The 26482-nt window shown below is 43.8% G+C and overlaps 1 protein-coding gene across 1 annotated transcript in view; it reads left to right on the top strand.

Moving 5' to 3' along the window:
* Nucleotides 1-1588: 1588 nt before the first annotated feature.
* Itih5 (inter-alpha-trypsin inhibitor heavy chain 5) overlaps nucleotides 1589-26482 on the top strand; it is a 90720-nt gene continuing 65826 nt past the window's right edge. Inside the window, exons 1-2 of the mRNA XM_041630775.1 lie at nucleotides 1589-1697; nucleotides 13365-13409. Of these exons, the coding sequence (XP_041486709.1) occupies nucleotides 1608-1697; nucleotides 13365-13409 (135 nt within the window). The 5' untranslated portion in view covers nucleotides 1589-1607. The remainder of the gene's footprint in view (nucleotides 1698-13364; nucleotides 13410-26482) is intronic.

Here is a 26482-nt window from a genome sequence, read left to right as displayed (position 1 = left end):
CTTCCTTAGCGAGAACAGTGGAGGCATACACAACTTGTTTGATGCCAGGTTTCTATATGGGTTCTGTGTAGAAACCTTGCTGGAGTGGCTGCTTTCTTCCTGTCGACTGTGCGCTTCTCAAGTCTCTGGGCGATTAGACTAGTTAAACGATTAACGTTAACAACAAGGATCTTCCTTTTCTTATTTCACGGCAGCAGCAAGTTTGCTTGTTTGAACGTCTCTTAATTTCTCTGCTGAGCAAGCGACATGGAGCTAAGAGTAAGTGGGGTGTTTTAAGAAGGAGTAGCAGCTTAAACCAGAATACCCACCGTTGCCATTTCTTTTTGCAGTCAAGTGTATTCCTGTGTGTTTTCACCTCGCTACAATCTGTTGTGCTGATGCAGTTCCATGATCTGATCTTCCCCACCCCACCCCTGTGCCATGATACTGCCAACACTCTCCATGTTTCTATAGATTCCACGATTATCATTGACGGTCCAACGTTCCACAGGATGTATGCTGCCAGGGGTGGGGGCACCCACTTCTCTGGTTATTGCCACAGCCCACTTCTCACCTTATCTGTCTAGATAAACTTGCCAGAGACACAGAATAAGTCTTTGAAGCAACTGCCTTTTGCAAGATGGTTTAAGCACACTATCCTAGCTGCATAGACACGTACAGGGCAGAAAGACTTCCCTTAGGTTCTAGAAGGCCAGGCATGGGAGGGCCATAGGCAATGATCCTTCCTGTGGCAAGGCAAGAACAGAGCAACCATTTATAATCAAGAGACAGAACATTCATTTCCAGGCCAACATCCACCCAGGTCCAATTCTGCCTCTCTTTTCTCTCCCCCAGTACTAGAATGGCATTAAAAGGGCGATGCGGTTTGTGTACCTTAGACCACCAGTTGACATCCTTTACTTGTGACTCTAAGCATTGGTGGCTGATACCAAGAGTAAGGGGAGGAAGGGGTCCTGTCAACTTTAGGCCTCAGGTGAACCTAATGTGCTGATCCCCTATCTCTTGGCAACAAGGATGAAGCAAGTCCATAAAGCGAAGGGAAGCAGGGAAGGAAGACTTGGGGGTGATGGTGCAGGTAGCTGCAGGCAGAGGGAAAGACCTAAGAGAAGTCTATTCACTGCATGTAGCATGGGAGGGCACGATGGCATTCAAGCGGGGCAAAGAAGAGTTTGCCTTGGCTGTGCACACAGCTGAGGCAGTCTGGAGTTTTTTCCTTCTGGGACCCTGGGGACCCATTAGCTACTCAAGGGCTGGAGGTGGGACTTGGAGGTGGTGCCTACAGGAAGCTGGACTGCGGACAGTCGTGGAGCCCAGAGGAGGCAGGGATCACATTGTGAACAGCGGGTGGAACCGGGGCTGGCGGGGGGGGGGGGGGGGGGGGGGGGGGGGGACTCCGAAAGAGCAAGGAGGCGTGGCCTAGGTAGCAGTGTTGCTGGAGACGGACTAAGCAGGCCTGGAGGGCACGAAGGGGGCGGGGACCTTGACGGGCGGGGCTTTGGTGGAGGCGAGGCTGGATGGAGCGTGTGTGTCTTTCTGAGGCAGCAGCTCCTTCAGCACCCTGAAAACTCACTCCCTGTCCCAGGGCTGTAGCGCGCACAGGCCTCACCATGCTTCTGCTGCTGGGATTGTGCCTGGGGCTGCCCCTCTTCTCGAAGTCCCAGGAAGGGGCTCAGAGCTGGGATGACGCCGCGGAGCAAGTAAGTAGGAGAGCTGTGGCAGTCCGCGGCTCTGTCCCTTCCCTCTGTCTCCCTGGGCCGATCGGCTTCTGGACAGGCGGGAACTGACCCGTAGGATGCAAGGAAGGGAGGCATCATCTACCTCGGTCTGCACCATCCCTTTTTCCAGGGAAGCTTTCCCATTTGTTGGTCACTTGCGCCTCTTCTGAGGGCTCGTTAGCGCTTGCCCCTTACCAGTTTGCCTCAGAGTTGTGCATGGAACTTCAAAGTCCTGTAGAATCAAGTGTTTTTGTTGGAAGGCGCTGTCTACCAGATTCCTATCCGTCCCTGCAAATTTCTAAGACGGACTCCCACCCAGAAGTTCATTGCAAGTTTTCACCTTAGACGTCTGAGGTGGTTAGCTGTTAGTGCGAATCCAGGGAGCTGATTAAAAGTCGTGAGCTGATTAAAAGTCGTGAACTCCCGGAAACCTAAACTCTCTCCATCTAAACGTGGGAGAACTCGATTTTCCCTCCGGTTTCTTATCAATTGTGGGTAGTTTACAGGCGGTCCCATGATTAAGTCAGTATCAAGAACTGAAGCAGCTCTGGTACTCTCTTCACGCCTCAGCATTTGTGTTTTAGTCAGTTTAAACTCACAGGTGACCACAGCCCCGACAATGAAAAGGTTCAGTCCAGTCCTGACCACTGGGAAGGTTCTATTAAATCTATTAAACAAGATTCGCCCTAACATCCCTGTGAAGATCCTGTAGATCTCAGATGAAGTGAATCTTGATGCTGACACAATCATTTAAAGGACAAACTGTTTAGTTCAAAGTGTGTTTTCACGGGATGAGGAAGACATAAACAGGCACATTTCTTCCCAGCCTTTGTTTGGAAATTAGACTTGAGAGACAGAATCCACCCCCTTAGCAGTGGTTATTTTACTGAGGGGTTCACTTTAAGAAAGCGTTTATCTGTAAGGTAGGAACTGTGGGGTTCCCTTTAGGAGCTAGCAAGATAGCCAGCCAAGCCCCAAGAGCTTTGGTGGTGGCATAGGGAAAATGTAGGCTTTTCACCCAGAGAGAGGCTGCTCCTACTCTGCCAGCTAGCTGTGTGACCTGGACAACCTCTAGTTTTGAATGCAACAGTTTTTCTACCCAAGGCAAGCTGTTCTATGGAGCTAGGGCTGGACAGGCACTTCCTATTAGCCCAGGCCGGCTTTGAATTCACAGTTTTCCAGCCTGAATCTTCCAAACGCTGGAATTACAGGTGTGTACCATGTCTGGTTGGCAATTTCTGTTGCGCATACTATTAAGGATTTAACTAGCTTGTGTTAAGGACCTGGCATCCAGCAGGCACTCCATAAATGGGAGGTATTTTAGTGGTTAACACTTGGCTGCCTAGATTTGAATCCTAGACTGCCAGCAGGGTTGGCACTTGACACAGTGTCTGCTGAGAGGCTCATACAGCTGAATTGCTAAGGGAAGGAATTCAGGGTAAAGATCTTGATGCCTGGAGAGAGTGTAAGGGGACAGGAGGGTGGGAAGATCTGAAACAAAGGATCATTTTGAGGACTAGAGATGGATTCAAGCCACGCCGTCTCCACAACTGCAAGTGAGCCTGACACTTTCTAAAGTTCCCTTCTTAGAAAAACATGGATTTGGCTCATTTTGGTGATTTCCGTTGTCTTCGGTCCATGGCAATATTTTTCTTGAACATGACCAAATCAGACAAAAATAAAATAAAAAAAAATCTGCAGTGGAAATTTGGATTTCTACATTCTATTCACACTGTATTTTAAATTTAGCTCTTGTGTGTGTGTGTGTGTGTGTGTGTGTGTGCATGCCCACGCATGTTGCTGAGTGGAAGTGACCTGCATAGGCTGAGAATGTGACCTAGTGGTACAATGCTAGCCTGGGACCAATAAGGCCTCTGGGTTCCATCCCAAGAACTGAAAGATTCTGAAGAATTGATGCAGTAAAATCTTAGACTAGAATCCGAGACTGTAGTCATTGTTCTAGTCTTAATAATTGTAACCTTTGAAGCTATGTGCGAACTTAGTTTGTAAAATGTATGAGGGATCTGGGAAAGACAACTGGGTCAGAGAAAAAGCTTACTTATAAGCATGAGGACCCACCTGAGTTCAATCCCCAAACCCCACATAACAAACAACAAAAGGAGACAGGCATGGAAGCCAATTTGTAATCCTAGTGATAGGGAGGTGGAGACAGGCAGATCCCTGGGACTTGTGACCAGATAGCCTAACTTGCTCAGAAAGTTCCAGGCCAGGCCAGTGCCTGAGGAATGACACCCTTTCACGCACATACGATGAGTAACACACACACACACACACACACACACACACACTCTCACACACACACACGTATGTAAATTTGATAGAAGTTGTAATGCAATTGGACATGCTTATCAACCTTCATACCAAGTCTGCCCATTTACCTGTAACTAGAAAAAGTACTGCTTGTACTTTAGATTCACTTTCTTTCCCCCACCCCCACCCGCTACTGAATCTGTAAGTTATATGACCCTTAGTGGAGTGACCTCTAAAATCAGGGATTCCCAACCTCCTCTGTGTACTTGGGAAATTAATTGAATAGTGGAAATGTGGCTTCCCTCCCATCCATGTTGCTCTATGGGAAGGGATGCGGCAGGTGAAGGGAGGACCATAGTTTGAGTGATGCTGCCTTAAAAGAAGCTGCCAGGGCGGGGGAGATGGCTTAGTGGGTAAAAGTGCTTGTCACCAAGCTTGATGACCTGAGTTAAATCTCCAGGACCCATATGGCAGAAAGAGAGAACTGGCTCCCACAGTGTGTCCTCTACAAGTCTGGCATACCCCTACCCAGAGTAAATAGATAACTGCAATAAAATATTAAAAGAGGACTATTCCAGGGAATTAATATTGAAGGGAAGTGACATGAAATCTATTTGTTTCTATCTTCTGATTTATTCACTTTATGTCTTCCATTCATATAGTCTTTGAAAATAAGGAGTCATTACAAAGGCAGTTTTAAGTAAAAAATAATATCAGTTACTGAGTCTATGAACGCTCTCCAAATGCCAGGAGCTTTATTTAAAGCAAAAAGAGGCAATGAAATATTATGTTCAAAAATATTCCAGGTGGAAGCAGGCTATGTGGGGTTCAAATCTGGGCCCCACTGTCTCTTGACTGTGTATTCTTGGGCAATGACCTTAAGCTCTTTAAATTTCATTTTCATCATGTCAGTGTAGGGCTCCTAGCTCACAGACACAGGTGGGTCTGTGTTTGGGGAAGGAAGATAATGTTGAAGAACTCCTTTAAGAGAAGGAATATGAAATTATGACTACAAATGAGATGCTAAAATAGCCTTTCATTTGATAAATGTGTAACAAATCTCACATTTTTTGTCGACAGGGCAATCACCCTAAATGTCCAGCTTCAGGGGCTTGTTACAAGCCAAGGCTTCTCAAACCTCTATCGGTGTCTAAATATAACATCAAAAATAAACATTTTATTTGTTAGTTTCACATTTATTTGTGCACCCCTGTGTGTGTGTATCAGAAGAAAACTTGCAGATATCAATTTTCTTCCAGGGATCAAATTCTGCAGAGCCATTTCATCAGCCTAGTAATAAATATTTTAAACAGTAACAAATATATTCATTCTATGCTGCTGAGGGTTTTGTGAATACGGAGCCAGTCCAGGCAAAGCATTTGCATAGAGTGAGCAGTAAGATATTGTGTGTGTGTGTGTGTGTGTGTGTGTGTGTGTGTGTAGTCTAGTTAAACTCACAAATGCCGCACCAAGGTCTCAAAGAATCTGATCTACAAAGAACAGCCACCCAGGACAGGCCATCAGGAGGAGCTGGGCCCTCAAGCTTGTATATGCAGATCACAGAGCCCAAGAGGGCTGAGTCCCAAAGCTAGGGCTCCTCATGAAACTCCCAGACTGATATTTTGTCCGATGCTTTTGACTCAGATTCTGCTCGGCACGTGCTGGTTCAAAATGTCCATCCTGGTGATCCATTTCCAAACTTCCCAAAGAGTAAATGCCTCATAAAGTTGTACCCATTGCCATGTCTTCACATTTGAATACAGACAGCTATTTCTTTTAGCTTTCTAATAAGTGAAGCCAGTACAAGAGCAGCAGGCTGTGGGCCTCTCCATAATGCCTCCCTTATGTACGGGGTGTGGTTTCTGGGATGGAACGGCAGGACTGAATGGGGAAAGAGATGCTGTGGGAGGCATTCCAGAAATGTGCTCACTCCCAAATCAGCCATATCTCATGTCTTGAGGGAGGAAAGAAAGGGTGGGGGCTGCCTGAGACTGGGCGATGAATTGTATGCGACTTTGTGTTCCTAACTAGTATTTTCTCAAATTGTGGGTGCTCAGACGTAATGAACTTCTGTTCAACGTGCAGTGTGAATTTAGTCAGCAGGGCCAGCAAAGCTGCTGCATGAAAGGCTGGTTCAGCAGAAAGAAGCACAGGATGGCCTAAGAGTTCTAGGGAGCTGGGAAGTAAAGAGACCACACATTCTTTTGCTTTCCTTTTTCTTCTTTGTCTTTTCTCTTCTGTGTGTGTGCAAGTGTATGTAGGTGCACAAGCTGCTGTTGGCACATGCGTATGGAGGCCAAAGGAAATTGTGGGTATTGTTCCTCGGTGCACAATGTCTTACTTTTTTATTTTTTTTAAGATTTAATTATTTTTACTTTGTCTATGTGAATGTGTGCTTATATGTACACCATGTATATATGTACACCAGGTATCCTTGGAAAACAGATATGTAAACTCTCTCTCCTTTTCTTCCCCTTTTCACTTCCCAACACTTCTAGAGTGCGACTCACTGCACTCAACCAGGGATAAAAGCCACATCAAGTGACTTTCCAATACCCAGCTTCAATTTTGTTCTGGATTCTATGGCAGATCTTTAAGACAGTGGTTGCTCTCCTGATAGGTCTGGCTTTCAGTGTTCTGGAGACACTCAGAAGATGGAGCTGGTGGGTGGATCAGTTTCTTGTCCTTGCCCCACTAGGAAGGTGACTTTAGTGTATGCTCAAGATGCCTGCTGAAGTTGGCCTTAATGACTCATATATCACATGTCTAGGTCATGGGACCTAGATTCAGGGACCTTGGGATAGAACTCAAAAGGGAGAGTAGAGAATATGATCTTCAGGTTGAACCCCAATTTCTGACCCCAAGATTTTATTAATCGTGCTTAATTTGATGCCTAACATGGGGCTGTAGTCACATTAGTATGTTTTCAAGGTCAAACAAAGATATAATTTAGATTAGATAGGCCATCTTCAAACACTTCAGAGATCTACCCAATATGGCATTTAAGATGTTTTAATATCCTAGGTTCTTCTTTTTTATGACAATGAGACATGTATGTCCTGGCAACACAATCTACTTCAGAGAAGATAATGAGCAAAAGTAAGCAACTGGACAAGAAAATGCCCCAGCCTTGACTGCTGACAGTGTGCTGCCCTAATTAGACAAGCAGGACACAAAATATGCTACTTCACTGAAAAGTCTGTAGAATATGCTATGTCTGTACACCGAAGATGGATGCCCCAATGTTACAGAGGAACTTTGGGTGACTGTCCAGGCAGCCAGCTGTTTCTGTCATTACTCACATTTTTTGGAAGTCACTTGCTTAAACTTCCTGCTTACTCAGTTAATATTATTTCCTTCTTGGGTCTCTGAGGGAGTTGAAGATTAGGTAACTATAGTTATAGTTTACCAGACGCAGAAAGCAAGTTATGATAGAAAGTAAATTAGGTATAAGACTTTGGACTCACCAAGATAGGATAGATATGAAATATTTTCTCTGAATTTGTCAAATGCAAATGGACTAGACATTGTTGATATATTTATTTCCTGTATATATTGTATATAATCATTGGACTTATTGTATATAGTTTTCTTATATTAGTTATAGCCATTTTTATTTTAGACAAAAAGGGGAAATCTAATGGAATTTCAATCGTATTTTATTAAATAAAGAAGACTGCCTAAAGATCTGAGAATAAAGCAGCCCCACTGGTCAGCCTAACAGACCAGGTTATGGTAACACAGACCTTTAATTCCAGCTCTAGAGAGGAATATAAGACGGGGTGAGACAGTTCTCAGACACAATCTCAGTCTGAGATTCTTGGAGGCAGGATCACCATTTTCAGACTGAGGCTGAGATAAGAGCCAGTGGCTGGCTGTTTTGTTTTTCAGATCTTTAGGTTGAACCCCAGTTTCTGACCCTCAGTTTTTATTAATCGTGCCTCATATAGCTAGTTCTAGCCATACTCTTATACCCCAAAGCCTGCTGCTACTCAAGGATGTGGTGAACTTGATTTGTTTCAGTTTTCTTTGCAACTTATACCATGTAATTGTACTGATTGTTATTATGTGTTCATGGGTTTCTTCCTTCCTTCGTTCCTTCCTTCCTTTCTTCCTTCCTTCCTTCCTTTCTTCCTACCTTTCTTCCTTTTCTTTTCTCCCTTCATTTTCCCTTCCCTCCACTTTCATTTGCACACTATATAATATGTCTTTGATGACAGAGATTCTAAGAGCTTTTAAAAACCTACATTTGTTTGGTCATTCATCTATCTATCTATCTATCTATCTATCTACCTACCTAGTGTGTAAGTGCATGATTGCAAGAGAACAACAGTGGGAATCTGCTCTTCCTTCCACTGTGTCAGTACCAGGGAAAGAACTCATGTCTTCAGACTCACTGGCAGGTAACTAACTTTACCCAATGAGCCATCTCATTGGCCGTGACTTAACATTTCTTAATAAAAACTGTAGTTTGGACATTTTGTATTCTGATGCTGAGGAGAAATATCCTACTTGCTAGATCTGACTAATCGCACTTGAACCATCTCTTAAGTCTCTGGTTTGGAGTTAAAAGGAAGTCATTGGAAGCTCCTAGGCTACTATTTATGGTCATTGCCTTAGCTTTGGGAGCCCCTTACTTTTCTCTCCACATTTCTCACTCCTAGTTTCTTTGAAGATAATGGAGGAAAAGAATCCTCAAACGACAAAAAGAATCAAAATCCCTAACTGCAAACAATGATGGTGACATCAATGTCATTTCCACTTCCTGTCCTGGCTGGCACCAGTAGATGGCCTGTACCAGTAAGAGTCAGTACTGGGTCAGTTTGAATTTAAACTTGGACTGAAGTGTTGCCATGGCGATCCCCTGAGATGCTAGATAGGCATCTCAGAAATGAAAAAGCAGCTTCTCTAGTTTTCCTTCAAGTTGCTTGTTTTGTTGGAAAACCTATTTTGCCAAGGAGACTTCAAAGAACGTCCTTTAGATCAAGCAAAGAACTTAATACCTGAGAGAGGCTGGGCTTCTTCTGGCAGCAGCTGTCTTAAGTGCTCCCCAGCCTATTCTGCAATTCGAGGGAGGGAAAGACCCAGGGTAAACCCAGAACTGCTAAAGAACTTGCCCTGGGCTCTTACTGGGACCGTGCTTTCACCTCTTGTTCATCTCCCTTCTCTTTAGAAACCAGAGCAGATTTCTCCTAAAGGAGACCTTGTCCCCACATGGAGGTGGCTGGCACTTTCCCTAGTCCCAGTTTCTCTCTCATGTTTCATTGAACAGGAGGTTGTACAGTGGTCACGTGATCGGGGCTAAAAGAGAGGATGGGGATAAAGCAGCTTCCATTATACTTTTGGTTAAAAATTCTAAATGTTTATTTGTGTGTGTGTGTGTGTGTGTGTGTGTGATAGAGAGAGAGAGAGAGAGAGAGAGAGAGAGAGAGAGAGAGAGTATGTGTGCATGCCATGGTGCATGTATGTAGAAGACAGCTTGTGGCAGTTGGTTCTCTGTGATTGTATGGGTCCTAGAGCTCAAACTCAGGTCCTGGGCTCAGCAGCAAGTGCCTTTACCCCACTCAGCAATCTTGAGAGATCTACTTTTAGTTTTTAGAATGAAAATATATTTATTGTTTTTCTAATATGGAAGTAGTATTTTCTAATTTGTCAAAAACCAAAGAAACAAAGAAAAAATGTTAATAGAAAGAATTCAACCACCCTAAAGCAAGGCAAAGAGGCAGGCAGATCTCAGAGTTTGAGGCCAGTCTTGTCTACAGAGTTCCAGGACAGCTAGCGCTACACAGAGAAACCCTGCCACAAAACATCAAAAACCAAAAACCAACCAAAACAACAACAACAAAGCCCCAAACACCCCAAACTTTGATGAGTATGGCAGTCAGAATAGAGCAGGTTATGATTGATAACAACCTCATATATGAATGTCTTAAGTAACACATATTTCATTCTTGCTTATACAACTCATCCGTTGTGAGTTGGCAGTGGAACAGGTATGCATATGTGGTCTCTTGTGAACTTGGGAGAATGACCTTCACCCCAGCGTGAATAATTACTGTACCAGAGGGAGCAGGCAGTGCTGAAAGATTAAATATCTGTAATTTATACTTGTCCCAGAAGTGGTAAATGTTACTTACATCTGTAACATATTGGTCAGAGCTTGTTCTATGGCCCCATCTGTCCAGAGCAGGTGATCTTTCTGGCAGAGAACAGCTGGAAACATGTAATGAGCAATGTTGAGGCCAAATAATATGTCTGCTGGTCAATAAATATAGAGCTACTTTGTTATTTTCTGTATTTGTTTATCGTTGTGTATGGGGTTGTTTGTGTGCATGTTTGTGTATGTATGGTGGGTATGTGTGTATGTTTGTATGTTTAGGGGTATGAGTGCATGTTTGTGGTGGGATATGTGTGTAGGTTTGTGTAGGTGGGCAATATGTGTGCATGTTTATATGTGGGTGTATGTGCTCTTGTGTGCATGTGGAGGTCAGAGATCCACCTAAGGTGGCATTCATCTGTCTTGGATCTTGGGACAGGGTCCCTCACTGAAATCTGAAATTCTTAAGGCTGAGCTGGCTAGCTAGTGAACTCTGTAATCCTCCTATTTCTGTCTCCCCATGGCCGGTGAACCCCTAGATCCTCCTGTCTTCCACAGCCAGCAAACTGCAGATTGCCGAGTCTGGGTTTCCCAGCACCACGATCACAAGGAAACCACCACACCTGGGTTCTTCTGTGGTTCTGGGAGTAAGCTCAGGTCCTTGTTCTTCTGTGGTTCTGGGAGTAAGCTCAGGTCCTTGTGTTTATGTGGTTCTGGGAGTAAGCTCAGGTCCTTGTGCTTTTGTGGCCAATGCTTTGCCAACAGCCATCTCTCTGGTCCCCAGGTTTTCGTGGTGTATTTAGCCAAACTACGTTTAGTGGCTCCTTTAGCCCAGTGGCTCTCAACCTTCCTAAGCTACGATCCTTTAATATGTGCTGTGTATTAGAAACCTCGTGCTGTGGTGATGAACCATAAAATTATTTCCATTGCCAGGCTATAACCAAAATTTTGCTTCTGTTATGAACTGTAATGTAAATATTTTTCCAATAATCTTGGACCACGCCTGTGAAAGGTTCATTTGAACCCCCAAAGGATCATGACCCTCAGATTGAGAACCTGTGCTTTAAGCTGTCTCCAACTCTGAACGGCTATTTTAAAATTATACATTCTGTTTTTCTAACTACTCTATTCTCTTATTTACTTGTCTGCAAGTCGAGTTTGTACCTGAAGAACATACAAACAGGTGGGAGTATAAAAGTATGCTATGTATGCTCTCTTTAGAAAAGTTTTCAATATTTGTTTATCATTGTATGTGGAGTCACATGTGTGCAAGTTTGTGTGTGTGTGTGTATGTTTGTGTGTATAGGGGTATGAGTGCAAGTTTGTGTGTGTGTGTGTGTGTCTGTGGTGTGTGTGTATGTTTGTGTGTATAGGGGTATGAGTACATGTTCATGATGTGATGTGTGTGTAGGTTTGTGTGGGCAGACAGTTTTACACTTTCTTAAAAGTAAAATTTACCACATAAATGTATCCCTGTATCCTCAATTGTATGTATATGAAAATTAAATTTTCATTCAAGTTATGAATCATTCATACCAGCCAAAGGGAAACAATAATGCTAATGTCCATCAGGTGATGAACAGATAAACAAAATGTAGTATACCTACACAATGGAATATTATTCAGCAATAAAAAGGAATAAAGTAGTGTTTGCTACAGTTAGATGACTTGAAACCATTATTCAAAATGCAAAATTCAAAAAATATACATGGTATATAATTCCACTTATATAAACTGATCAGAATGGGGAATACCATATAAAATAGTTTAGTGTTTGACAAGGCCTAGGGATGAGTGATTGTGAGGTGTTGACCAGGGTGTGCAAAGTGTGTGAGAGTGTCTCTGTATGTGTCTGTCTGTGTATGTGTCTCTGTGTGTCTGTGTATGTATGTATCTCTTTCTGTGTGTCTTTGTGTGTGTGTGACTGTGTGTGTATGTGTCTCTGAGTCTCTCTCTCTCTCTCTCTCTCTCTCTCTCTCTCTCTCTGTATGTGTGTGTGTGTGTATAGTTCACATAAGATTTCCTTCTACATCACCCTTTGCCTTATTTTCTGAGGCAGAGTCTCTCACTGAAGCTGGGCTTGCTGTTTATACTGACTGGCTAGCCAGAAAACTCCAGGAATCCTCTTGTGCCCTCTACCCAACTCTGCACCAGTTCTGGGACTCCATGTATGTGCTGCTGCACCTGGCTTCCTATGTGGATACCTGGAATTAAACTCAAGGCCTCATGCATGCAGCAACCACTTTACCCCCCAAAGCATCTATCCTGGCTCCAGAGTTTCTTTTTAGGAAGTTAATAAAAACTGCTCTGACTGTGGGGATGGCTGCCCATTCGTTATAGAGAAAGACACTTTTACTTGTGCACGAAATGAGTGAATTTTGTGGTATAAAAATTATACCTCAAAAAGTATTTAAAAATGTGTAAAACTGAGGACTGAGCCAGAGACCAGGGCCAGAGCAGACCTGAGACAGGGAACTCCACAAAAGCAGGTACAGGGGTCAACCACTGAGCAAGTGGGCCAGAGCCAGAGACTGCTGTGGGTTCAGACGTGAATCTGGGACCTTTGAGGAAATAGGCCTCTGCGGGTCTGGCATGAGTCTAGGACTTCTGAGGGAGTAGGCCTGAGGCAGGTCCTCTGCAGTCTGGGCATACCTGAGTCTGGATCTCTGGGGGAGAAGATCAGAGCCAGAGAACTTTGCAGGACCAACCTCAAGCCTGGGACCTGCACAGGAGCAGATTCAGATCAGGGACATTTACAGAAACAGGTCTGAGCCTGCAACCTAGACCAGAGCAGGCCTGATACCGCAAACTCCACTGGAGTGGAGCAAACCCCCAGAGAGGACTGAGTGACCTCCAAGAACACTGAGTGACCAATGGGGTAACTAGAACTGTGGCACTGACTGTACTATGAAGATCCATCTGAGCCTTGGATCCACTGGCACCTAGAAGATTAATCACCAGAGTCACAAACAGCCCTAACCACACCAATTAGAGAAAAAGATGAGTAGACAAGGTAAGAACACATACAACACCACAAAGAACAACACAATACCAGTAAAATCTAGAGACCCTACAACAGCAAGACTTGAACAACCAAACAACAAGCATAAGGAAATGACCTAACACTTTCTAATCAAAACAAACAAACAAACAAACACACCTCGGAACAGCTTTTCATGCCAGATATCCTTAGTGGGGAATTTGAACGGGTTTTAACGCCTTCACAGGACTCAGTTATGAATACTTCCCAGTCCTATTTCACATTTCTTCTGTCTTTCCAGGTCTCACTCAGGGTCCCCAGGCAACTCAGGCTGCTGCAAAGGCTGGTACGTATATCCAGATACCAAGTTCCATTCCTCCCCCTTCTGCTTCCTTTGAACCAGGACCTAGATGCATGTTTCCCAAAGCTCCTGGAACTCCTGAGAGAAGAAGTCTAGCATGAAACAGTATAGCTATTCCCTTATAAATTTCCTCAAAGGAGATATGTCTTTCTTAAATGAGGGACTAAAGAGGCGGCTTGGTGGGTAAGCGCTTACTGTCCAGGCATGGGGACCTGAGTTCAAATCCCCAGTACCCATGTAAAGAACCTAATGTGGCTACATGCAGCCTTGTTACAGCATGCTGAGCAATGTGGAGACAGTAGAATCCCTAGAGCTTGCTGACTGTCTGTCTACCTCCAGTTCAGTGAGAGACACTGCCTCAATGGAATAGAATAGAATTCCCAAGAACTTCCTCTGGCCTTTGCCTGGGTGCTCGTGAGTGCGTGGCCGCCCCACAACACACACACAAAGACAACGCATGGAGCTCCAAGTACCTGTATTAAGTAATCAAAAATCTAAACATAGTTTGCATATTTGTCCTTTTAATAATATCTTTATTAAGGAAACAAGACCTTGGTATGGAAGTGAACAGCATTTGTAGATTGAAGCTTAGCGTGATGAGAGCCGGATGGGCTCTCCATACATGATGGAGCCTGTGAACACATTCCCAGACTATGAACACATTTTGACATCTGAAAACAGGTTGTTGGTCATCTGGAATAGCGAGTCTCTGAAATGCCCTCATTGCATCTCTGCCCTTCTTCCTACTATTAGTTTTAATCCCCCCAGTTGTGAACTCATCAGGGATCCTCACACGACTGGCATCATCTGTTTTCATAATTGGAAGATTCCCCCAGAAACGCACCACCGGTTTACTGATATTGTTTTTGATGTAGTTGCCATGAAAATATTTTAGGTTCCTTTGTTTGTCCTTTCTTTCAAAGCCTCTAAATTTTGTTACTGATTAAAAAGGTTTTTGTTTTTTTGATTTGTTTTGTTTTGAGAAGCGGATCTCGTGTATACCAGGATGGCCTCAAACTCTCTCTGCAGCCAAGACTCCTCTGAATCCTTATCCTTCTGCATCTGCTTCCCAAATGCATGGAGAATTGCTGTTGTGTGCTACTGCGTCTAGCAGTTACAAAGATTTTCATGACCCCACTACCTGCACCGTGCATAGGATCTCTTCCATTTTCTTAGAAACCTCTTAAAGTTTCCAAGTTTTATTTTCTCATGCATTCCACATTTTGAACATGAGTTCTCTCCATGATGGGTCTTTCCAGGAGTAATGCAGATCATGTCTTCAACAACTCAATCACCTAGAGGGTAAAAATCTCTATATAGCCTATGTAGTTATTGATGTGAGATTGCATGATCTCGCTTCTGATTCTGCCTGGAGTCTCTCACCGCCTCTCACCAACTGTGGTGCTCAGTATGTTCCAAATTATAATTAATTATAGAAAACAGACAGCGCAGAATGTTCCAGGTTTTAATTAATGAACAGAAACTAAGCAGCCACAGCTGGGATTTTCCCACCATTGTCAGGACCACAGAGATATGCTTGGTTATGTTTAGAGCTAATTAGATTTATCTTTTTATAGCAGTCCTTGGACACTTATGCATGCACGTGCACACACACACACACACACACACACACACACACACACACACTGAATCTGAACATCAGGGGAATCTTTGTATCTGAACTTCCACCATGGTTAAAAGACACTGACTAGCTTTCTTAAAGCAACTTAAGGCTGTCATTCGCCCTCTGACATCAAGGGTCCTTCTTGGTAGCCCTTAGGTAGGAGGTATTCTAAAGGTTGGGCCAGGAATTATTTTATTTCAATGTGGTATGACATACAATGTGATTGACGTGAAGGAAGAACTTCACACTCACCCGTCCCTGGTAACAGGACTTGTGCTTTGCACACAAACCCCTACACAGAAACACCAGGGCCGGTCAGGAAGCAGTGGGTGGGGTGGATGGTGGAGCACAGCCCGGAGCCTCTACTAGGATTTGCATGGGAAGGGGTGGGTGAACTGGAGGATGTGCCCAGTGAGTTTAGGACTGGATATTCGGAGTCATTTTGGCAGGCTCTGGGCTGTAACAGCTGTCCCTCACTGCCCAGTACCAGGTTCTGGGTGATTTGGGGCAAAGAGAAATTTAGTTTTCTGTGCGAGCATTTGACAGAGGAAGTGGTCAGGAGTGTGGATAATAAAAACCTAGATAATGTGGTTTTCATATTAAAGATGTACTGGCAGGGCAGCCACTGCTGTCTCTGGGGTGAGGGAAGGAGTCTCTCTAGGAACACAGCCTCGGATGCCAGGACATCAGGTTCTGTCAGCTGCAGGAAAATGAATACGAGTGGAGACAACCTTATTAAGTCAACTAAGTCAGTCTCAGAAAGATGGTTAGTTTATGGTCTTTCACTGTGGATTCTAGATTCATATAATCAGATAGGAATAGACGACATGAAGCTAGAAGGGAAACTGGCTGGAGGAATGATGGGGCTGATGGGAGGCCGGTAAAGAGGAGCATCGCGGGGCCCAGAGGGGAGAATACTCAAAGTGCATTTTACCTGCATGGAAATGGCTTCATGAAACACTATATAAATTATAGTCAGGACAGCTGGTGACTTGGTGCTGACCTTTCGTCTCTGGTGGATGCCGCACATCCCGGTGTCTGTCTCCCTGTCCCCAAGTCTAACCATCACAGAGAGTCATTTTCAGATCACAGAATGGTTCTTTCCCTCTAGATGGGGATAGTTATGCTTAATATTCCTTCTTGTCTCTAAATGTAAGGGAGGCCATGCTGTGGAGATCGGATGAATGTGAACAGGTGAATCGGGGCTGGCGTCATGCTCTGTCTGCAAATGGGGAGGGAGTGGTTTCCCCCAGGTGGTGAATGCATCCAAGGAAATTTCAGCAGGGGCAATGCACACTACACTACAGCTTTCCTAGAAGAGAAGCCTTAAGGTTGAGCAAAGATCAATGGACCTCACATCCAGCCACCCGCTCCATTCCGATCTCTTCCATACAACAAGGGAGCCTGAGGTTAGCTGCTTTCTGGAGCTGCTCCCAGTGTATTTCTCTTAGTGACTGTAAATGATGGTTAGGCCAGGAAGCTGCAGAGATAGCTCATTGCTTAGGAACACTGGCTACTTTCCCAGAGGACCTGGGTTCTGCTCCTAACACATACATGGCCACTCACAGCCCTCTGTAATTCCAGTAACAGAGGATGCAATGTCCTCTTCTGGCCTCTGTGAGCAGTAGACATACATATGCTTCATATTTCACATACATACATATGGTTGCTCACCTGCAAATGTTTCTGCAGAATTACTAGCCTGGCTTCGAATTCCTTATGAACACAGATCTGAGCAGACATGGTAGCTGGTTCTTTTCAGCTAGTGCCAGACAGCGAAACTCCAGCTCTGATTTTTGTTGTTGCTGCTGCTGTTCACCTCTGGAAAACAAGGCAAAATGGACATCAACTGAGCCTTCTGATGTCGTCAGGAATCTATTAAAATGTACTGCTACAATCCAAGCATGGGAACACACTTCTGTGCACCTGGCATTGGGGAAAGTTAGGGCAGAAAGGTTAAGAGATCAAGACTAGTCTGTCTCACAAAGCCAAAGGCTGGGATGTTAGCTTAGTGGTTGAATGCCTATGTCACAGGAGCAGCAGGTGACAGTTAGGTTCAGGTGTCAGTCCACCAGAAGGAAAATCCCTGACTGGTGAATCTCGGATAGGAAAGCTCTGAAGACCACAGACTCCAGAATGCCTTTTCCTTCTGCTGTGTCTTCATATGTTTGCTGCTGCCGTCTTTCTCTAGTATCTGGCACGGTGTGAATGGGTGTGGGTAGACTCCCACTGTCTGTGATGTAGTGTGTTTATCTCATGGAAACATCCTGTTCTACTGGGCATTTTTACCCATGGGCTATGATGAAGATGATTTCTCCCTAAGCTGTACTGTCTAATTATTAATGATAATGTTATTTTAAATAGAGTTGTAATGATTAAAAATAAAACAAGGAAATGTCACACGGCTAGAACATATCAGTTTCTATTGAGGGGCCACATGAACTGTGACTTGGGTTAATTATTAAGGAAAATAATTGAGTTCCAAGACACACAAAATAAAAGTAACTAAATAGGTCTTTTAGAAAAAGAAATAAAGAAAAGAATATTTAGCCAAGAACCAAGCACCGAAGTGTTAATAGTCTTCTAGGAAGAGGGGAGCTGGGCTGTGTCCCAAACATTCCATAGCGACATTTCCAGATGGCAACTTGGGTAATTCATGACATCCTCTGGGTGGCTTGATGTTAAGTGACTCCCGTGAGTCATACCCGAACCTCTGGTCCCTTGGGCAGCTAATTAAGACACGCCCTGCCTCAAACTACTTTTCCATCTGGGTTGGTTTTGCAGGAAAAAAATATTGAAGAAATTATATTATGTCACAGGACAATGTCTTTTGCTTTGTATTTTCCAGTTGATGTCTCCAAACAAAATAATTATTTATATATAAATGTGGTGACCATGTTGAGTTTTTAAGAACTATATTGGGAAAATCTGAGACGACTCTTTTATAGTCTCCCACTTATGACAGATTTTCATACACTTCTGCCGTTCGAAGCTCTGTGTTTGATTTCTGCCGTCAGGCTCTGACTAACTCGCCTGCTTGTCGCCTGTGTCCCCCTGTGCCCTTTCATAATTAGCCTGGTGTAGTCACCACTCCTGGAACGGTCATGGTTTATTTCATGGCTTTTGTGCCTTTCTTTCTCTCCCTTATTGGTGGTTGAACCCAGGACTCACGCCTGCTAGGTAAACACGATTATCACTGCACTCTATTCTCAGTCTAGAACATCCTTTTCATTCATTCCACCATTTTGGAATTTATTTATTTTTTATTTTTTTTAAAAAAGCTTCTTTCGTACTTTGCTGACGTCACTGAATTATCTTTCTCCTGTAGTTTTATTCCCTTTTCTGTTTGTTTGTGGGGCCTGAGTACTGAACCCAGGGCCCCGTACATACGAGCAGCTCTCCCATTGAGCTGAATTCACAACCTTTCTTCTGCTCTGGGAGGTCTGACAGTCATGGTCCCTACGACATCCATTTTTGTCAGTGTGCATCTCTCTACCTGCCCTTCTCAGATTCCATGTGTGTGTCCCTCCTGTATCTTTGTACATAGTTTTGTATTTCCTTCTTTCTTCCAAATACAGTTGCAAATGTCTTGAGATAAGTTGCCAACTGGAATATTTCTTCTCAACCCTCATGAAATATAGTCTGAAGGAGTGTTTAGGAAATATTAGCTTATTACATTTCATCTTTAGTGGGTGTATGCTTCTTTTTAATTGTTCAAGAGTCAGAAAATTCGCCAGGTGGTGGTGGCACCGGCCTTTAATCCTAGCACTTGGGAGACAACGAAAGGCAAATCTTTGTGAGTTCAAGGCCAACCTGGTCTACAGAGCAAGTTCCAAAACAGGCTCCAAAGCAACAGAGGAACCTGTTTCAAAAAACCAAAAACCAAACCAAGCAACAACAAAAAATCTAGCCCTCAAGCCCCCCAAAAAAACAAACAAAAAGCAAAAACAAGAAGCAGAACATTTATTTCAATTTCACAAATATTTTTACAGATGTTTTCCTTTTAGTGTGTATGTATACATGTATATGTATTTGCGAGTGCATGTGTATGTTGGGGACAGGGTGCCCATGCAATTTTATGCATAGGTGTGTGGAGGCCAGAGGTTGTTGCTCCTCAGAAGCTGCCCATCTTGTGTTTGGAGAAAGTCTCTCACTGGACTGGAGTTCACTGACTTAGCTAGATGGGCTGCCAGCCAGCCTGGGGCTCCCCTTTTCTTTGCCTCCTCAGCATTGAGACTGCCAGCAGTCACCACCACGCCAGGTTTTCTTTACATGGGTTCTGGGGATGGGAGTCAGGTTCTCAGGTTGACATGGCCAGCACTTTACTGACTGAGGCTTTTCTCCAGCCCCGAGGTGGTTCTGTGCTGAAATCTGGGCAATGGAGAGGAGAAGAAAGGAAGGGAGAGAAGAACGAGGGAGAGAGGAAAGGAAGAAAAGGGAGAGGGACAGAGAAGTCACCATTGTGTGGTTTCCATTTACCATGTAATTATGTGTTTACCACACAGTAGGAGCAGGGCTAAGAGGCAGTAGCTGGGGTTGCTAGCAGTTGCACACGGTTCTGACAGGTTCTAGATCAGAGCTGCTGCAGTAAGAGGCAAAGTTGTGGGGTAGCTACAGGGACTCCTGAGAAAACAGTATCTGGGCAGATGCTGTAAAACTAAAATAGATCTAACTCTCTTCCAACCCCTCTCCTTGGGCTCATAAACCATGGCTCATATTCCTTTTTTTTGTTTTAGATTTTTTGTGTGTGTGTGTGTTTTGTTTGTTTGTTTTTAAAGACAGGGTTTCTCTGTGTTGCTTTGGAGCCTGTCCTGGAACTAGCACTTGTAGACCAAGCTTGCCTCAAACTCATAGAGAAGCTGCCTCACAGAGATCTGCCTGTCTCTGCCTCCCAAGTACTGGGATTAAAGGCGTGTGCCACCACTGCCCAACTTGTTTGTTTTGCGAATGGCTCATATTCTTAAAGTAACACTGTAGGAAATCAGCTGTACCCATAATCTTAATTTTCGGTCTAAATTACTGAAAATAAACTTAATATTGTATTGGGCATCTTCTGATTTTTCACTTTTATTATGTTTCACGTATTTATTTGGTATATTGGGGGCACATAGGTGCCATGGCACACATACAGAGATCAGAGGACAGCTTGTATGAGTCAGTTCTCTTTTTTGAACATTTTTGTCCCAGGGATTGAACTTGGACCACCAGGCTTGGTGGCGCTTGGTGACAGAATCTTTTATCCACGAAGCCATCTCTCTAGTCCTGATTTTCATGTTCCATTTATTTGCATTTAAAAATGTACTTGTGTGTGTGTGTGTGTGTGTGTGTGTGTGTGTGTGGACACGTGTGTGTGTGGCTGCTCTTGGTACCAGAAGGGGATGTGTCAGATCCCTAGCAGCTGGAGTTACAGGAGGTGGTAAGCTGCCCTGTGGTGGGTTCTGAGAACCAAGCTTGAGTTTTTGGAAAAGCTTTGAGTGTTCTTAAGTGCTATGCCATATTTCTAGCCCCAATTTCATTTTTTAGTAATTAAGTTTTTTTCTTTGAGAATTTCATGCAGCATATTTTGGATCATATTCCTACTCCCTCCCCCAGCTCCTCCCAGATCCACCCAGACTTCTCTACCACCCAACTAAGTTTGTGACATTCTCTTCCTCTTCTTCCTTTTCTTCCCCTCCTTCCCCTCCTCTTTCTCCTCCTTCTTCTAAATCCATCAAGTCAAATTTATGCTGCCCATACACTCTTGTACATGTGGCCTTCTACCACGGAGGACCTACCAATCGCTACACCAGTGAAGAAAGCTGACTCTCCCTGTCCTGGCAGCCATCGGATGTCAATAACTTCTGAACATTGAAAATTCAGTAAAATTGTTTATCTCAAAAGCAAGAATCAGACAACCACAATATTACACCGCTAAAGGAAGAAAAATTTTAATTATTTAAAAATAGTACTGGACCAGAAATTTCTACCAAAAGGAGATAAATTTTATTTAGAGAGCTATAAACCTGTTTAACTAAGTTGTAAACTTAATAATCCCTTGTCCTAGAGAAAGTACCAAGACTTTCAGGCAAAGGAGTTAGATGGAAAGTGGCCAGGAATTTTTGGATAGTGTGCAACTGCACCGAGAGCAAGGAACAGATTCAGTCAGTGTCCTGTCTTCAGACTTTGCAGTTTACTGCAGACTGGGGACTCTCACAACTAACCTCTAAGTCAACAGCCAAGAACAGGTTATAGATATTTCATTTGGGAGTTCTGTGTTTTCTTGGCTATCTAACAAATGTCACCGTAAAGGCTGTGTGCAGGAGGGATGTCTCTGGAATCCTTTACGGAGGGGGCCAGGAGTGGGAACCAGGGCTTCCAAAGGCCATCTTCTTGTGCTAATGACCTGGTGAAGTCATAGAGTAAATGATTTTAGCCTTCAATGGCAGAAAAGGAGCCATCTGGAGAGCATCTTTCTTTTTATACCTGTCTTTATCATTTGTACCTTTAACTTCTTCTAGAAAGGTTCAAGGGGATTAGAGCGTGTGGAGGAAGGTATGGCAGTAGAGTATGTGTGTATCCATGTAGGTGTAATAAGTGTGCATGTGGAGGACAGATGTCAGTGTTGGCTGTCTTTGATGTTTCTCAATTGTTCTATACCTTATTTTTGAGGCAGTATCTTCTAGTAAACATGGAGCTCATCAATCTGGCTAGACTGGTGGGCCAGTGAGCTCGGGGTCCTCCTAAATTCACTTCCACAGAGATGGGATTATAAATGTGTATCACCATGCTGTCTTTTTAAGTGGGTGTTAGGGAACCTGAACTTGGATCTTCAGACTTGTGTGGCTAACACTTTTCTGACTGGGCCATCTACATAGTCCCTCATGTGCAGTTTTGATCTGTAAAAGCTTAGTTTACAGAACATGCCACCCTAAACCTCTCTAGATCAGTGGTTCTCAACCTTCCTAATGCTACACCCTTTTATTATGGTTGCTCATGTTGTGGTGAACCCAACCATAAAATTATTTTCATTGCTACTTCATAACTGTAATTATGCTACTGTTATGAATCGTAATGTAAACATCTGTGTTTTCTGATGGTCTCAAGAAATCCCTGTGAAAGCGCCACTTGACCCCCACAGGAATCAGGATCCGTGGGTTGAGGACCACTGCTATTGGTGTAGAATAGCACAGAGTTTGAAATAACCAAGAAAATGTGACTGATTTCTGCTCAAGGTCAAGCTACACTGAACAGCAAGCTCACATACTATAGACGTTGCTTAGGTGCTTCTGTCTTCCACCATTGTGTAAAAACATTGGTGTAAAATTCAGTGGCTTAATGCAATAGCCAGCTAGCCTGACGTTGGAGCAGGAATTTAGACACACATACTCTTACACTTTAGACAGAGTAGATGGGCTGACCTAGAGGGTTCAAAACAGTTTCCTCCATGCTGAGCTTGGCAATGATGGTTGGATGGTAGGCAAGTCTGAGAACTCTGATGTTTGTGTCTGGCCTCTGTAGCAGGACAATACCTGGTAATTTCAGACCTCTAAAGGAATGTTCCAGGGCAGTTGTATAAAAGCTTCGGGATTTGCTATGACCTGGCCCTGGAGTTCTCAAACACAATTTCCAGAGTGTTCTGTAGATGATGCACACCACTGGGGTCCAGATGCGATGGGAGAGGTAACTTCAGTTTGCAATGGGAGGAGAAACAAAGGCATTTCTGGTCCACAGTAAATGTGTAGTTCCATACAACGTTGTGTATTGTTTGTGCTGAAGCAGGCTTTCCATCCTTACTGATGAAGTGCAGAAGGTGGGACCCTTGTTGACTTCCCTGTCTAGTAGTAGAATATACGTGTGTACTGTTTTGGAGTGCTACTCAGGTTGAATTTGCAACTTGTTCTAGTGAATTTATGAATACGTGGTTTTGTTGGCAGAAGACTATCAGTCCTACAGTGAAGCCGACAGTGCTCCATCCATCCACATGCCAGCATGTGTCTTCTCCTGTTATTTCAGTGGTTTATATAACCAGCCAGTGAACAATAAAATAAACCACTTATTGTCCCCATAACACTTATTTTCCTATCTCTCTTTCCCATTATAGTTCCAACATTTATATCATCTGCCCTGAAAAAAAATCTATAAATAACCAAGGAGACCATCATAGCTCAGGGGCTGCTCCAGCCTGCACTTCAGGATTGGTAGCAACTCCATTTCCCTTTTATTTTTTGTTGTGGTAACATAGGTTTACTGATTCTATCTTAGCCCCTTTTTTTCAGAAAAATAAACATTGATCTGTAAAGGTGTTTGGCTAACACCTTTAACCAGGTTAAACTGTTTTGATGTTGGACGCTGGACTAGCAAACTGTATGAGAACAGACAGTAAATATTTAGATTCTCTGTAACAGCAACATTCTCTACTCTGTAATATTAGCTCCGCAGCATCCCTAGATCTTACATAAATGAATGGGTTTGTGGCTGTATTCCAATAAGCATTCATTTACAGGAGTGGGTGGTCTACCTACCACAGATTGCCCATCCCTGTAAATGAACCACAGGGCAGAGAGATCTGAAGGGAGTTTGAAACACAATGAAATTAAACACACAGGCTTGATGGATGGTATTGAGCGGGCTGGTTAAGATGCAATGCACTCATAGAATGTGACGCTCTTTAACTATCAAGAACAGGTAGATGGTTTTGTTCAGTAGCATTTTCCAATGATGCTGGCACTTTGACTCACCATTTCTCCCACTGAGGTGGTACATGTGCTCTCTGCCATGGAAACTGAGGATGCTTTTGTCAACAAAATAAGCTAATAATAATACTATGTGCTTTTTTTTTCTAGAGTTCAAGCCTGTAGCCTCCCATGTGCTAGGCAAGGTTTTCTCACTGAGCCATATCGTATTCTTTACCCTTTTTAGTTTTAAAATAGTATCTCACTTAGTTGTCCCAGATGGCTTGGGGCTCAAGGAAGCCCAGGCAGGCCTTGAAATTGCCACTCCCTTGCAACAGCATTGCAAGAAACTGGACCAGGCCCAGCTAGCTAACCACACAGCAGAGGGTACCTTCCATTTCACTGTTGGGGAAACTATCATGCGGATAGTGAAGTCTCTAGCTACAACAGGCTCAGACGAGGCTGTGATTAACCTAGACTCGCACATGTCAAAGGCCACCCTGGGTTGCTGCTGGGTCAGCACAAAACAACAAGACAGCAGCCAGCTCTGAATTAGTTCTAGTTCCGTTCTCCATTGGACTGTGAAAGAGCCAGACCCGTCTCGAGTTTGTCTGAACTGTTGATCTACGAAAAGCACACTAAGAGACAGAGTTATTAAGCTACCAAGCTCTAGACAGGTTTGTTCTTTGCACAAGCTAATTGGAATTTATAGATAAAGATAAGAAAATTACTGCATCACTAGAAAAAAAAAAAACCCAAAATACAACAATTAAGTAAATGAGTACTGTACCCATTTGTGGAAGGGTAGCCCCCAAACCGTTAAACATCACATCTGGAGAGTGGAACTGTGAACCCAGGGTGGGAGGGAGAGCCTTGCATTTGGTGTAATCTGAAGTTTTAATCATGTACACCAGACTCGATACAAATTGATACTTGATAAAAAAATACATTTTTTGGTATTTACATGCATGGAGGCATGCGTGTCTGTGTACATGCACATGCCTGGTGCCTGAGGTGGGAAGAAGAGAGTGTTGGATCTCCTGGGACTGGAGTTACAAATGGTTGTGAGCTGCATGTGGGTGCTGAGAACCAAACCTGGGCTTTCTGGAAGAGCAGGCAGTTCCTTTAATGGCTGAACTATGTTTCCAGCCCTGAGACTTGATCATTGAAAAGATTGCTTTTTAAAAAAATTATGTGTATGTGTCTATGCAGGTGAGTGCTTGTGGAAGCCGGAGGTGTCAGGTTCCCCTGGGGCTTGCATTACCAATGACTGATGCCTGAGATGGGCGCTGAGAGCTGAGCCTGTGTCCTCGGGAGAGTGCTAAGCACTCTGAGTCCCCTACTTGAATAGTTTTTTGAGATACAGTTTCAATTTTAAGTAAAGCCATTTAAAAAAAAATTAGCTCCCTGTACTTGTTCTTTGGTTTCCACAGAATTTCGCTTTTCCTCCTAGTGCATTTGTGGGAGTCAGCGCAGAACTGTGTGCAGTAGCATCTTTTCACGAATTCTCCAGAGCACAGCTGTGAACAGTTCCTTACATGCCTTCAGATTTGGAGAGAAAAAGAATATAGTTAATCATGTTTAATTTAGTAAGAAAGCCCGTTCCCAGCCATAACAGATCAAAGGGAACGCTTCCTCTTGGTTCACGCTTCACGTTAGGGTTTTTGCTTTGAAAGGTGATGGGCTACAGATTTTAACTTTCATACCCCTGCCAGGATGTCATGTTGCTGAGACCACCATTCTCGCCATCTCTCTCTGGCCTAATTCTTGTTTTTATAAAACGTACTAAAGATTTTTTAATAACATCATTTGACAGAAGCGTTTTGTTAAACTACATCTGGAATCTCTCTCGGATCCAAATCACCACTGCGCAGAGAGACCAGATGGTCATAAAAGAGTGTTGTGCAATGCAGTTGTTTCTGAATTGGGGTGTGACTTTTTTGAACCCCAAATTTTTAGCACCTTTTTTTTTTTGCTTACCGTGGGCTTCACGAATATCAGAAGTGGAGGTGATTTTAGTGACTTATTCAAGCCATCTCAGTTCACAGATGAAGGCAGATACTGTAAGTTACTAGAACGTGAGTGCTCACTCTTTGGGCAGTTTGTTATGATGGACAGCTCCAAACTCCTGGATCTGTGGGGTTGGAGTGATGTGGAGACTTTGTCTTACTGACATGTTTTTAGTGACCTCGATGGTGAGAGGACAAAACCATCTTTCCCCCTAGGTTTTTCAAGACAAGGTTTCTCTGTGTAGCCCTAGCTGTCCTGGAGCTCACTCTGCAGACCAGGCTGGCCTGGAACTCAGAGATCCGCCTGCCTCTGCCTCCCAAATGCTGGGATTAAAGGTGTTTGGGTTAAGGTTTCACCCCAGCCCCTGGCATCCATATATCCAAAGAGTCTGGAATGTTTGGATGGAAGTTCCATCCCAAGCCCCCTCCCCTGGGAGTTGCCTCAGTCAAGACTCTACCTCCAAGAAAGCCCACCAAATGATGACCCCCTCCCCAGAGATGCTCAAGACCACTCCCACAGGGTATTTACATTGTACCCCAGAGAATAAGCACATGGTTTTCTGGTCTTCCTTCCCCATCTCCTCTTTGGGGGGGCGGGAAGGCCACCCGGGAGTGTTGGCATCCATTAAACCTGGGCTTTTTAAAAATTTAGTTTGATTTGGTCTGATTTGCATTACTGCATCAGTGGAGAGGTTTATCGGGGTGCAGAAACTTTTCAAAAGGTATTCACTCTTTTTTTCCCCCAGTATAGAATACATTCTTTTTATTGGGAAA

Source organism: Microtus oregoni, unplaced genomic scaffold, assembly GCF_018167655.1.
Source record: "Microtus oregoni isolate MIOR12 unplaced genomic scaffold, Mior012 000035F_ref0000213, whole genome shotgun sequence".
NCBI lineage: Eukaryota > Metazoa > Chordata > Mammalia > Rodentia > Cricetidae > Microtus > Microtus oregoni.
This window is presented reverse-complemented; position numbering and strand designations above follow the sequence as displayed.